The sequence below is a fragment of the Juglans regia genome, chromosome 1 (genome assembly GCF_001411555.2).
Source record: "Juglans regia cultivar Chandler chromosome 1, Walnut 2.0, whole genome shotgun sequence".
Classification (NCBI taxonomy): Eukaryota; Viridiplantae; Streptophyta; class Magnoliopsida; order Fagales; family Juglandaceae; genus Juglans; species Juglans regia.
In genome coordinates, this window is record NC_049901.1 from 9367261 (window position 1) to 9379218 (window position 11958).

The 11958-nt window shown below is 35.3% G+C and overlaps 1 protein-coding gene across 1 annotated transcript; it reads left to right on the forward strand.

Annotated features, from left to right (window-relative positions):
* The first annotated feature begins 403 nt into the window (after positions 1 to 403).
* LOC108998645 (pre-mRNA cleavage factor Im 25 kDa subunit 2) lies at positions 404 to 7967 on the forward strand. Its single transcript, XM_035694952.1, has 7 exons — positions 404 to 720; positions 1268 to 1313; positions 4561 to 4654; positions 4772 to 4845; positions 5098 to 5184; positions 5335 to 5445; positions 7422 to 7967. The coding sequence occupies exons 1-7, from the start codon at positions 602 to 604 to the stop codon at positions 7491 to 7493; spliced, it is 603 nt and encodes a 200-aa protein (XP_035550845.1). The 5' UTR covers positions 404 to 601; the 3' UTR covers positions 7494 to 7967.
* The last annotated feature ends 3991 nt before the right edge of the window (positions 7968 to 11958 follow it).

An 11958-nucleotide genomic window follows, 5' to 3' on the forward strand; every position in this document is an offset into this window, starting at 1 on the left:
CAAAATATAATAAATAATTTAATTTTTTCAAATTCTAAAATAATAATAATATTAAAAAATAATATTTTAACAATATTTTATCATCTCAACTCAACTCAATTCAACTCACTTTAACATCCAAACACAATCTAAAAGCAATATCAAACTTTTAGTTTAGTTATGCAGTTAAGATGAAATAAAATAAAATATTTTGTTAAAAATTAAATAAAATATTATTAAATAAAATTTTTTAATAAAATTTTTAAAATTTAAAAAAATTAAATTATTTATTATATTTTATAAAAAAATTTTAAAAATAATAATAAAATAAAATGAGATAATTTTGTATCCTCAAAATAGCTTTCTCCAATGTACAGTATTTTAAAGAATTAGTTTTTAAAAAAATATATAGACTGCAGTTGGCTGCATCCTGCAGGGCAGGGTTAGAAATTTGAATCATCCCGTTCACTCTCTCTTTTGGGTTTTTGCCACTGCTTGTATCTGTGTCGGACGCAGGCCCAGCTCCTCCTCTAGCCGAGCAGGATTGAGAAATTCGGAGAAATAGAGAGTGAGACCAAACAGAGAGACTTCAGAATTTTTTCACACAGGCAGAAAGGGAGAGATGGTGACGTCATCGGTGGTGGACACGTATCCACTTTCAAGCTATACCTTCGGGACGAAAGAGCCGAAGATGGAGAAGGACACTTCCGTTGCCGATCGCCTTGCTCGCATGAAAGTCAAGTAATTTATTCCATCTCTCTCTCTCTCTCTCTCAATTTGTTAAACCCTAGAAAAACCTCAGCTCCTCTGTTTGGTTGGCAAGAATTTTCATAAAATGAAGAAGAAAAGAAACTAGAGAAAGATTTGCTTCACTCTTTCAGCGTTTGCTTTCAGTTTCGGTTTCTTGAGATAAAAAGAAAAAAAAATTATTTAAGGAGGCCTTTAGCTGCGTTGGGATTGGTTCAGTGCAGGAGCTAGAATCGGAAACCTAACTTTTTTATTTTCTTCCTCGAATGTTCTCAGGAAATAAACGAATTGTAAAATCTAAATGAACAATCGAAGAAAACTCGATTTCAAATACGATTTTTTATCCTAGAATCTTTGAAATATCCGATAATGTTGAAATATGTCTTTCCAAACTGGTCCAAACACTGAAATATAAGTTTTATATCATGAAACAACGAAATTAGTGTCGAAGTTTTGAATGCTTATGTTTATGGAAATTTGTATTGAACTTCCTGACTGAAGGCGGGTGAATGTGATCCCTGGTTATGATTCTTGGTTTCAGCTATATGAAGGAGGGAATGAGGACAAGTGTCGAAGGGATTTTACTGGTATGTTCGTTGATTTAGCTGCCATTGGTTATGATGTTGTGAAAATTTAACTTTGTCATGTGATATTCTCTGTCATTTTTCGATACACATCTTAGAGAGAGATGGGCTAATTGCATTTCCCCCATTTTTCTTCTTATGCAGCTTTAATTCTAGTGTGAAATATAGTATCAGTTGTTAATCATGCCTAGGTGTAGTTCTTGTACATGTCCTGTGTACTTAGTCTATGCTTATCATTCTCATCAACAAAATTCTTGTTTACCTATAAAAAAAATCTAGAGTGATTAATGCGTAAAAGAAGGCATAGGGTATCTGGGTTTACCTGTCCCACCAAAAAGTCAGTGGGTTTCTCTCCGATCTCCAAAAAAGAAGGCATAACCAAAATTTTGAAGACTAAGAAGCATATACTAAAAGTCTTTAAATACCATACTTGTCCAAGATGAAACTCATGGTGACCTCATAGGCCTAGTTATTGTTCACCTCAAAGCTAAAGCAATTTATTTATACGTTTTTCAAAACGTGTTTCATTAATTTTATATGCATCCACCACATGCACATACTCAAAAACCCAAAATTCTACATACATGTGTTGATATTAGACTTGCTCTTCACAATAAAAACTTAATTACTGTTACTTATAAATAAAAATAAAAACTTAATTAATGTTGAAACTTTGCGTTCAATGCTACTTATAACTAAATAGACTTTGCAGACAATGTTATTGACTGTGCCTAGGATTCGATGCCAGTAATGATTTTTTTCTTTGAAAAGTTAGAATACTCATGGCATGTTGAGGGACCAATAATGTTTTTTTTCATTTAATTTTTTGTATGTGCCAATTTTCTCTTGTGAGCCAAGGAAAAGTTCTAAAGTCCTTTTGCTTGTTCATTTAATGTACCACTTAATCCCATTATTCTTACTGTATTTCTTGCATTTAACCCTTCTTGTGTGGAGAAAAGGTGGATAATTGACCAGATTTAACCCTCTTATATCGTTTGCATGATGCTATAGCTCTTGGGTTTCATTTCTATGTTAGTTTAGTCTGCACACGAGCACGTACTTGGATTTGGCCGCACACATGCTCACACACAGGTGAAAGACTGGGGATGTGTATACAGATTTGAGTCTTGAAACAGGTCTCTTCATGCAAAAAATGCTGGAGGGTAGGATTGTATCTAAACCAACCCTTCCAGGATGCACTTCAATAGGATCACATTGGCTAGTAACCTCCTATCTACACACGTGTTTGTGCGTGTGTGAATAAATTGGGTCTACTATAGATTCATAGAACTCAAACACCTCTTTTTCAACACTTTATTCCTTCGGGTGCTAGCTATAGATTTTTAATAGACTAAGCTTTCATGACTTCCATGTATATGTCCCGTGTAGTTCAGTGGGACATGTACCCAACGTGGAGAGTCTGGCATCCGTCTTGGAAGGTAAGATAACTCAGCTGCCCATGATATATCTTGGCCTTCCATTAGGTGCGGCGTTCAAATCGAAATCTATTTGGGATGTTGTTATAGAAAAAATGGAGAGGAAACTAGCTGGTTGGAAGAGGATGTACTTATCTAAAGGGGGCCGGGTGACTCTCATAAAAAGTACTCTGTCTAACTTACCAACTTATTTCCTTTCCTTATTTCCACTCCCTGTTAAGGTGGCTCATCGCCTGGAGAAAATTCAACGGGATTTCCTATGGGGAGGGATCAAAGATGAGTTTAAATTTCACTTGGTGAAATGGGCCACAATTTGTTCCCCTATCAAAGAAGGAGGTTTAGGTATACGGAATTTGAGAACTTTCAATCAAGCCTTGCTTGGCAAATGGTTATGGAGATATCACCAAGAACGGGAGGCCTTGTGGCGAACCGTTATTGCTTTGAAGCACGGGGAATCTTGGGGAGGGTGGTGTTCTAATGAGGTGAGTGGACCTCATGGAGTTGGGCTTTGGAAACACATTAGAAGAGGGTGGGACACATATGCAGCACTTACTTGCTTCAAAGTCGGCAACGGATCTAAGGTAAAGTTTTGGCATGACTTATGGTGTGGTGATCGGACGCTCAAGGATGTTTATCCACAAGTTTATAGCCTAGCAAGAAGGAAAGAAGCTTCTATCGCAGATCTGATTATCTCTTCCAATGGCTCTTCCCAATGGAACCTCACTTTTCATAGAGATGCACAAGATTGGGAGATGGATGACCTTTTGGCCTTTTTTGATTTTGTGTATGCCACTAGTGTGTTGGGGGAAGGAGAAGACAAGATATGTTGGCGTCCATCTAAGAAGGGAGTGTTCACAGCTCGCTCTTTCTACCACTCCTTAAACTTGCACAACTCAGTCCCATTCCCATGGAAAAGCATTTGGAAGACAAAGGCACCTCTAAAGGCAGCTTTTTTTGTATGGACAGCATCTTTGGGGAAGATTCTTACCATAGATAACCTAAGGAAACGTGGCATTATCGCTATAAATTGGTGTTACATGTGTAAGAAGAGTGGTGAGTCCGTTGACCATCTATTAATACATTGTGAGGTTGCCATGACTTTATGGACAGATGTCTTAGCACGGGTGGGATTAGCGTGGGTGATGCCGGAAAGGGTGTGTGATTTTTTAGCCTCTTGGAGAGGTATTAGGGGAAACACTCAAATTGCATCCATATGGAAGATGTTACCTATTTGTCTATGGTGGTGCATTTGGAGGGAGCGGAATGCAAGATGCTTTGAAGATCAAGAAAGATCAATGGAGGAGCTTAGAATTTTGTTTTTCAATACTTTACTCCATTGGTCGATTGTAATTGATTTTCATGGCAGGTATTTTCATGAGTTTCTTGTATCTCTAAGCTAGACATTGTGATCGTGTTCATGTATATGTCCTGTGTACTTGGACACTCTTTGTCTCCCTTTTGATCAATAAAAATTTGTTTACCGATAAAAAAAAAAAAAATGTCCCGTGTAGTTGGACTATGCCTATGCTTTATTATCAATAAAACTTAGTTTACCTATCAAAAGAATCACAAATATAAAATGGCAATGAATTGTCATGTTTGAGTTTGAGACAATTCTATCATATTTTTACTTATATAAAAAAAAAAAATCATATTTTTGTTTTGTTGCTTTTGCTTATGCCCAATATACTGCTCCCCTCAATGTTCATGGTATTGCTAGGGTGGACAAAAATTGGAAATAAACTACTTTGTTCTACATGTCCAGACATTTTTATGTTCCCTTAGCTCAATTTATGACTGGATTGATCTTGCAGGTACAGGAACATAATCATCCTCACATACTTCTTCTTCAAATTGGGAATACTTTCTGTAAACTCCCTGGTGGCCGTCTGAAGTCCGGAGAGAATGGTATGATTTTTCCATTTTATTTTCATAATTGGCACAGTATATGTAGTTTCCTCTCTTTCTTCTTCCCCCTTCCTCAGTGTCAATTTGTTGTTATTTTCTGTTTAATTTTTGTGGCAGAAATTGAGGGCTTGAAAAGAAAGCTGACCAGCAAGCTTGGTGCTACTGTACCTGCTCTTGTGCCAGACTGGCAGGTATTATTTTCTGTTCTGTTGTTTCAAGTTAGTGGACAGACAGAATCACTATTTTTGCTGGATGGTAATGGCTCTGCTTCCTTGTTTTGAATAGCCTTCTTCTAATTTACTAGGAGGCTAGATCTGCTTGGAAATATGGGTATTGGGTAGAAGTTGAAGGCTATATTTCCTAACCTTTATGTGAGCTAACACCAGCACTGCAGTTTTTATATTTGTTAATGCTTATTGTTGCTCCTTGGCATATTTTTGCAGATAGGTGAGTGTGTGGCCACCTGGTGGAGGCCAAACTTTGAAACCATAATGTATCCATATTGCCCTCCCCACATAACAAAACCCAAGGTAAAATACAGTTGAAAGCCAAATTGATGATTCTTCCGTGTTGTTGGCTTCATTGGCAAATACATGATCCTCCTCTCTCTCTAATGGGGCAGGTTTCTGGGCCTGTATTTAACTGTGCTTTTCTCTTTCTTTCCCACATTGTTAATGCAGGAGTGTAAGAAGCTTTATGTTGTTCACTTGTCTGAGAGGGAGTACTTTGCGGTCCCAAAAAATTTGAAACTTCTTGCTGTTCCATTGTTTGAACTCTATGATAACGTTCAGGTATGGGAATCCTATGGTAGTTTTCTCATATCCTATTTACTTATCAAAAAATTTTTCTCATATCCTATTTATCAAGAAGAAAAAATAAAAATCTCACATCCCACTTGATTTTACATTTGACTAGTGTTTGTTATAAACTCTTTAAAGGTCAAAATGCCAGGTTTGCCATAATCTAAACCTTTTAAGGCAAAACTGTCTTTTAAGCTAAAGTGATTATATTTAATGGGGAGGGGATAATTTTTTTTTTATAAGTAAAAATATTATATATATCAATAGGAATAACCAAGTACACTGAATGTATACAAGAAAATACCTTGTCTATATTAGAAAGCCCCTAATTACCCAAAAAGCCATTGAAAAAAACTCAAAATACACCAAGCCCGACCACAACTCCTTGTTTTCCGTATAACTAAAACTCTACCCGAAAACCCAACCCTAACCCTTTGTTTCTCGTCTTCACAATGCCCTCCCTTTAGACTTACCTCTAGTTGAACTACCACTTTTAGCATTGTAGTTGATTGCCCAAGAAAGACGTTGTAACTCCCTGCTTTTTTTGAAACTTGATTTGGTTTCAAGCGTGTGGATTGCCTCAATCGCAGTGATTAGTTCTTTAAATTGGTCTTCACATATTTCTTGTGAAATTCTCACGAATTGCTGAATTTCGTTAACTTTAGGTAGAATCCATTCCGCTATTAGAGGAAGAGAGACCAGGGGAGCAACATTATCCCCAGACACAGTATCCAACTGCACTCCCGACTCTAGACATTCCTCTACACAAGGCACCAATGCCAAACCCATATTCAAATCTTGTACCTCCTCAGCAACTCCATTGGTTCTCTCCAATGGTATCAGTGTCCCCATTGGAGATTTTGGGATGACAACAAGTCCCTTCACCTCTAGTGACCCTTTATGTGCAACTTCAGCGGATCCTACATCTCCTTCAAACCTCGACAGTACACCATTTTCCTTCAACTCCGACGAGGGAGCCATAGTTTCTTCGGGGACCAAGGGTGTAATATTGACTATCGGTCTATCGTGTGTTATCTGAGACGAATGACATTCCATTACTAATGTCTATGTCGATACCCGACGTAGAACCCACTTCAAATAACCTAGATTTCATTTTGACCCACCATACTCTCCTGGATCTGGTTTTAGGCAGGGCCGAATCCGATTTTCTGTTTTCCTTTATTTGAGTTTAAAGGATTCGGGCCTATCTTTGTCTTGTTTCTTACAACCCTGTTGCCTCCAGTTGAAAGTAGGTCCATTTTTGTAGACAAGAAAGCTATCGCTGCCTTCAACTCGACAAGTTGGGATAATTGCAACTATTTATACTCCAAAATGACTAGTCAGTATTACAATTAAAGCCCTTTTGAAGTCATTACAAATAACAAAGATCTTTCTCTCCCAAACAATGTGTGATTCCATTCAGCACCCTCATATTAAATTCAAGTTGTTACAATTTCTCTCTCTTAAATCTCAAATGTCCTCATCAGGTCATTCAATTATATGTAGCATAGCTCAAGTCCTAGGATTGGCTTGATATCATTTGTAATGACAAATGTTCAGGCCACATCTGAGTTTAACTCCAAATGATTAATTAATGTTATAGTTGGCCCAAAAATAAAATGAAATAAAAAATGTAATAGTTGGCCCCTTGAGATCATTTTACTGTAAAAGCCTCTCCCAAGACAATCTGGGAATCCCTTTTACCATGCCCTCATATAAATCTGGAGTGTTACAATGCCCATGTGGTCTACCATCTAACTATGTTTATTTCAACAGTCCATGGAAAATTAATCTTTTTTATTCATATGTTCCCACCTACCCTGCACACTCACTAATCAAAATGGCACACATGATCCCTTCGCTCTGTCATTTCAATTTGTTATTCGTTTTGGTTAAAACTATCACCTTCAATCTTAATTTCATATTTGTTGTCACTTTTGTAATGCATGTCACTTACATGGTTGCAGCGATATGGACCAGTTATATCCACCATTCCTCAGCAGCTCTCTAGATTCCAGTTCAATATGATCACTAAATGAATGCAGCATGGATTTCTAGAGCTCACATCCTGACACCTCTACTGACAGTTCTCTGGAAGTTCATATCTTGATTTAATTGCATGGACTGCTAGGGACCGGTTATTTGGAATATCTGTTGATGTGTTTTACTTTAGCATGAGATTCTTGTTCAAACCAGGTTTCCGTAGTGTGTTCTTGGAGTCATATTTACTGCAATATAAGAGTCCAACGGATTTTTTTTTTCGAGTAGAATGAGTTACAACAACGCCCTTTAAGATTTCGAACAAATTTTCTTATGTAACTTATTATCCTTCATTGTAACAGTGAATGTAAAATTAGGGCACAAAAGACAGATATATGTAGCATGTATGGTGGTGTATCAGGCAGTTTCTGCTTATTCGATGTAGTGTCTTTAGCAACCAATCGCATGGTCTCATTATGGAGATTGATCCTTGCTTTGTTAATGAAGTTTTACCTACTTTTGCTTGCTGCTTAGGTATCCGCCTCTTGGTTTAGTGTCTAGTTTTGATGGATGCATTCAATATGGAAGTCCTGGCATTTCTCTGATCTAGCTCATTAATGGGGATGATGGGTGATATAATAAAATACTTCACTGCATATTTTTTCATGGAATTTATTCCTCCTCCATTGAAAACGTACAAAAAAGCTACTTGAAACAGATACTGTGTGGTTGAGAAATGCCATTGCTATTTAGTTTATAGGGCCATAGGATAGTTTGATGCTATTTCGACCGACTTCCCCTTGTTGGGTTAGTGGTGTCGGGAGAAAATTGAGCTACCTATGAGGTGGTCTCTCGGTAGAAGCCAAGGTTTCAGAGACATTGTTGCTCATTTCAATTAATGATGATCTGTTCAAGTCATGCTTATCCTATAGCTTCCAAAAATCACTCTAAACAATCATTTCAAACAATTATAAAAACATCTCGATCGGGGCCACACAAGGATCATGTGTACGTAAATAATATTCGTGTTTATAAATTATTTTGATGGCCGCTTTATATTCTTCAATCCAATTAGTATTTGCTATTCTAGTAGATATATCCTGATTTTCACAAAAAAAACCTTATATATTAATAATCTTCTTTTTTCCTGTCTTTTCTTGTTATCGCTATTGTTTTTGTCGCTGTTGTCACTCTTGACTGAAAGGATCTGAACCCATATATAACGACTACTCCGAAGAGATTATATATTGTTTCTTTCTTTTTAAAGGGAAATGCTTTGGGTCCTGAATTAGGACCCAAAGTGTGTCCCGAATGTTTTTTTTTTTTTTTTTACTGAATGATTAAAAAAATATTTTTTAATGATGTTGTAATTTTTTTATTTTTTTTAAAAATGTTTATGATGATTAAAAAAATACATAAAAAATAAAAACAAAAAAAATAAAAAGCCTATTCGGGAAACAAAATGGGTCCCGAATTCGGGACCCATAGCAGTGCCCCTTTTTAAATACCTCTTCTCTTGTCTAAGCAACTTATTTTAATTTGCACCTTACTCATGAAGAACTCAAAAGAGTACCCTTGCAGGAAGGAAAAAGTGGATGGATGGGGGCAGCCAACATGATGATCTATATACTTAAATTTACATTTCCTAGCTTGCATCGCATCATCCATCCTCACACATAGACAAAACATAGTCCTCCACGTATATCCCACATATTTGAAAAAAATAAAATAAAATAAAATAAAGATCTGAGCATGTTCTATGACATGCATGATACATATATACTTCACTATTTGTTTATCTGTTTGTTAATACTCATATATTGGTTTACCAAAGATATGCCATTAGTTATTAGTATTATTGGTTACTGTTTGGCGTGTCAAAACATTTTGTTTACATGTAATTAGTACAAAGTCTAATTTAGTTAAAAATAACAGATGACTACTACTTTAATTTAGAGTGACAATATATCTAGAAACAAGTAACCAGGGGTACAGGACTAATTGCTAACACATGATATATACCAACACCGAATTGGGCCTTAATTTAGGAAAGCGTCTCTCTCTCAATCCCTTGCATTCTTAACATGCTTAGTTATAGGATAACTTTATGTGCAATGTTTTGGTGCATGATCTATTCTCTCTGCCATGGCCTCACTGAAAGGAGTCTCCTGAACATGAAGTACTACGATATATGAATCACAAGTACTATTTATTTGTGGAGTTGATCAGAAGCATATGGAAAATTGGAGTACTTCGTAATTTCCGTAAACCTCTAGCTACAAGCTGACCCATGCATGCGCAAAATGCAGGATAGAAACAACTAGCTTGATCTATTTGACTTCTAATAATTTTTATATCTATTTAATTTGCAAACATCATTTTTGGCTGTTTCCTTATAAAAGTAATCAATTCTCTGCATTCGCAAGACTGATTCTTTTGATTCCACTTCCCTATAATATGTAATTTCAACCATAATCCAACCTTCTCTGCAGATTAATTATTCTATATATCTTCGGAAAAAAAAAAAAAAAAATTAAGAGCGAAAAAATTCCAAAGCTTGAAAAATTCAACGCGTAAACCTATATACCACTCTTAAAGAACTACAATTTCGATCCTGCTAACTTCCATATATAATTTTCATTTTCCAACCTTCTCAACGTGTATTTGCAAGATGATCTTGTAGCAGATATTAATGTATGCATGCTATGATATTCACTAAGCAAGGGTATAATAGTTATAAGTTTTTTGTTCTTGAGGCCCACGTAATTAAGATATCTTCACTGAAAATCATTTTCTAATGAGATATATAATATATAACATCAAATATTATCGTCTTTATTTTGTTTGTAAAGTATGTATGAAGCGAATCTGTTTTGCCGAACAAGTTTCAATAAATGAAACAATATTAATAGAAAGATAATGGGAAATCATCGACAAGAACGGCCCACTCGAAAGCCTGGCATTAAGAAATAATTAACTCAACTTAAACATTACTTAGCTCGATCTTAGCTAATTAGTACACGTACGCATGCTGACAAATTAATTTTCAGCACGTCTCAGAAGTACTAAATTAAAGCCTTTTACTATTTTTTTTTAATTTCCATTATACTAATTAATTTATAATATAATATAATATATTAGGCTTGGAATAATCTTACCTCATACTTCTCTCTCTCTCTCTCTCTCTCTTTGTTTTTAACTATCTAATTACCTCATACCTCATAATTATATATATCTAGCTAGCTATCTCATGGGTAGCGTAGTAATCATTAACAAAAAGATCAAATAATTAAAGAAACCATAAAAAAATCAATTAAATAAACAGCACAATATTATAGTAGAAGACTTGTATTAAAATACATGTCGATCGGTAAACAACATAGTTATAAACTATATTTATCCAAACAATTTCAACTGATCTTGCGTATATATAGTAGGTGGTTCCTATGTGCAACACCGCATAACACGCGTCAGAAATAATTAAGTCATTATCTCATACGTTTGACTGTTATGAGATTTCATTTTGTTCCCAGCTTTGGCTCGATCACTTTGAAAAGGTTTATGTTTAAGAAAAATTTTACGCATCAATTATTATTTATTTTTATATTTTATATTTATAATTTTTTTATATAAGATGTAGGGATACTATTTTTCATAAAATATGAGAATATTTTTCATTAAATGTGAAATGTGAGATAATGAATAATGATTGATGAGAAAAATTTTTCTATGATTAATTTATTTGATCACTCCATTCAGAGGGCAAAGAAGAAGACCCCGGCTTCATTATTCTTCATAGACAAATGAGAGATAGGGTTGACAAATGAGGTTTGGATATTGATCTGTTGAGATGAGATGAAAGTTGAATAAAATATTGTTAGAATATAATTTTTTAATATAATTTTTATTTTAGAATTTGAAAAAGTTGAATTATTATATTTTGTGTGGGAGTTTGAAAAATTTGTAATGATGAGATGAGATGAGTTGAAGTTTCTCTCTCAATCCAAACAAGGTCGAAAAAGTATTTTCTTTAGGGTGAAAACTGATTGTTTCAGTTCGGTTTCAGTTTCCGACAACTACCATACATAGATAAAACTAGCCGAAACCGGTCGGTAAAGTGGGAGAAAACTGACGACGTCGATTTTGACGTGATCCTGGTTGGTTGTCGGTGTCCCTTTGACATCACGAATGATTCGAAACTCAGAAATGGGAGGTGCGAGTCGTGATCGTGTGATGAGAGAGAGAGAGAGAGAGAGAGAGAGAGAAGAAGAAGAAGAAGAAGAAGAAGAAGAAGAAGTGGGTATTAAACCGTAAATTGAAATGCCGCCGTTTGATGTATTAAACCAAACAACGTCATTTCATTCTTTTTTTTTTTTTTCTACACGATACGTATAAAACGACGCCGTTTCACACACATACAGGGGCGGAACTATGTTGTAGATTGGGGGGCGGTAGTTTTAAAAATTAGTCTTATATATTGTATAATTACAATTTTAAGTGTAAATATTTTTAAAATATTTAAGA

Coding starts and splice junctions, on each gene's coding strand:
- LOC108998645 (XM_035694952.1), top strand. CDS start 602: ATGGTGACGTCATCGGTGGTGGACACGTATCCACTTTCAAGCTATACC. Junction 1,314..4,560: donor GTGTCGAAGGGATTTTACTG/GTATGTTCGTTG, acceptor TTGATCTTGCAG/GTACAGGAACATAATCATCC. Junction 4,846..5,097: donor CTCTTGTGCCAGACTGGCAG/GTATTATTTTCT, acceptor ATATTTTTGCAG/ATAGGTGAGTGTGTGGCCAC.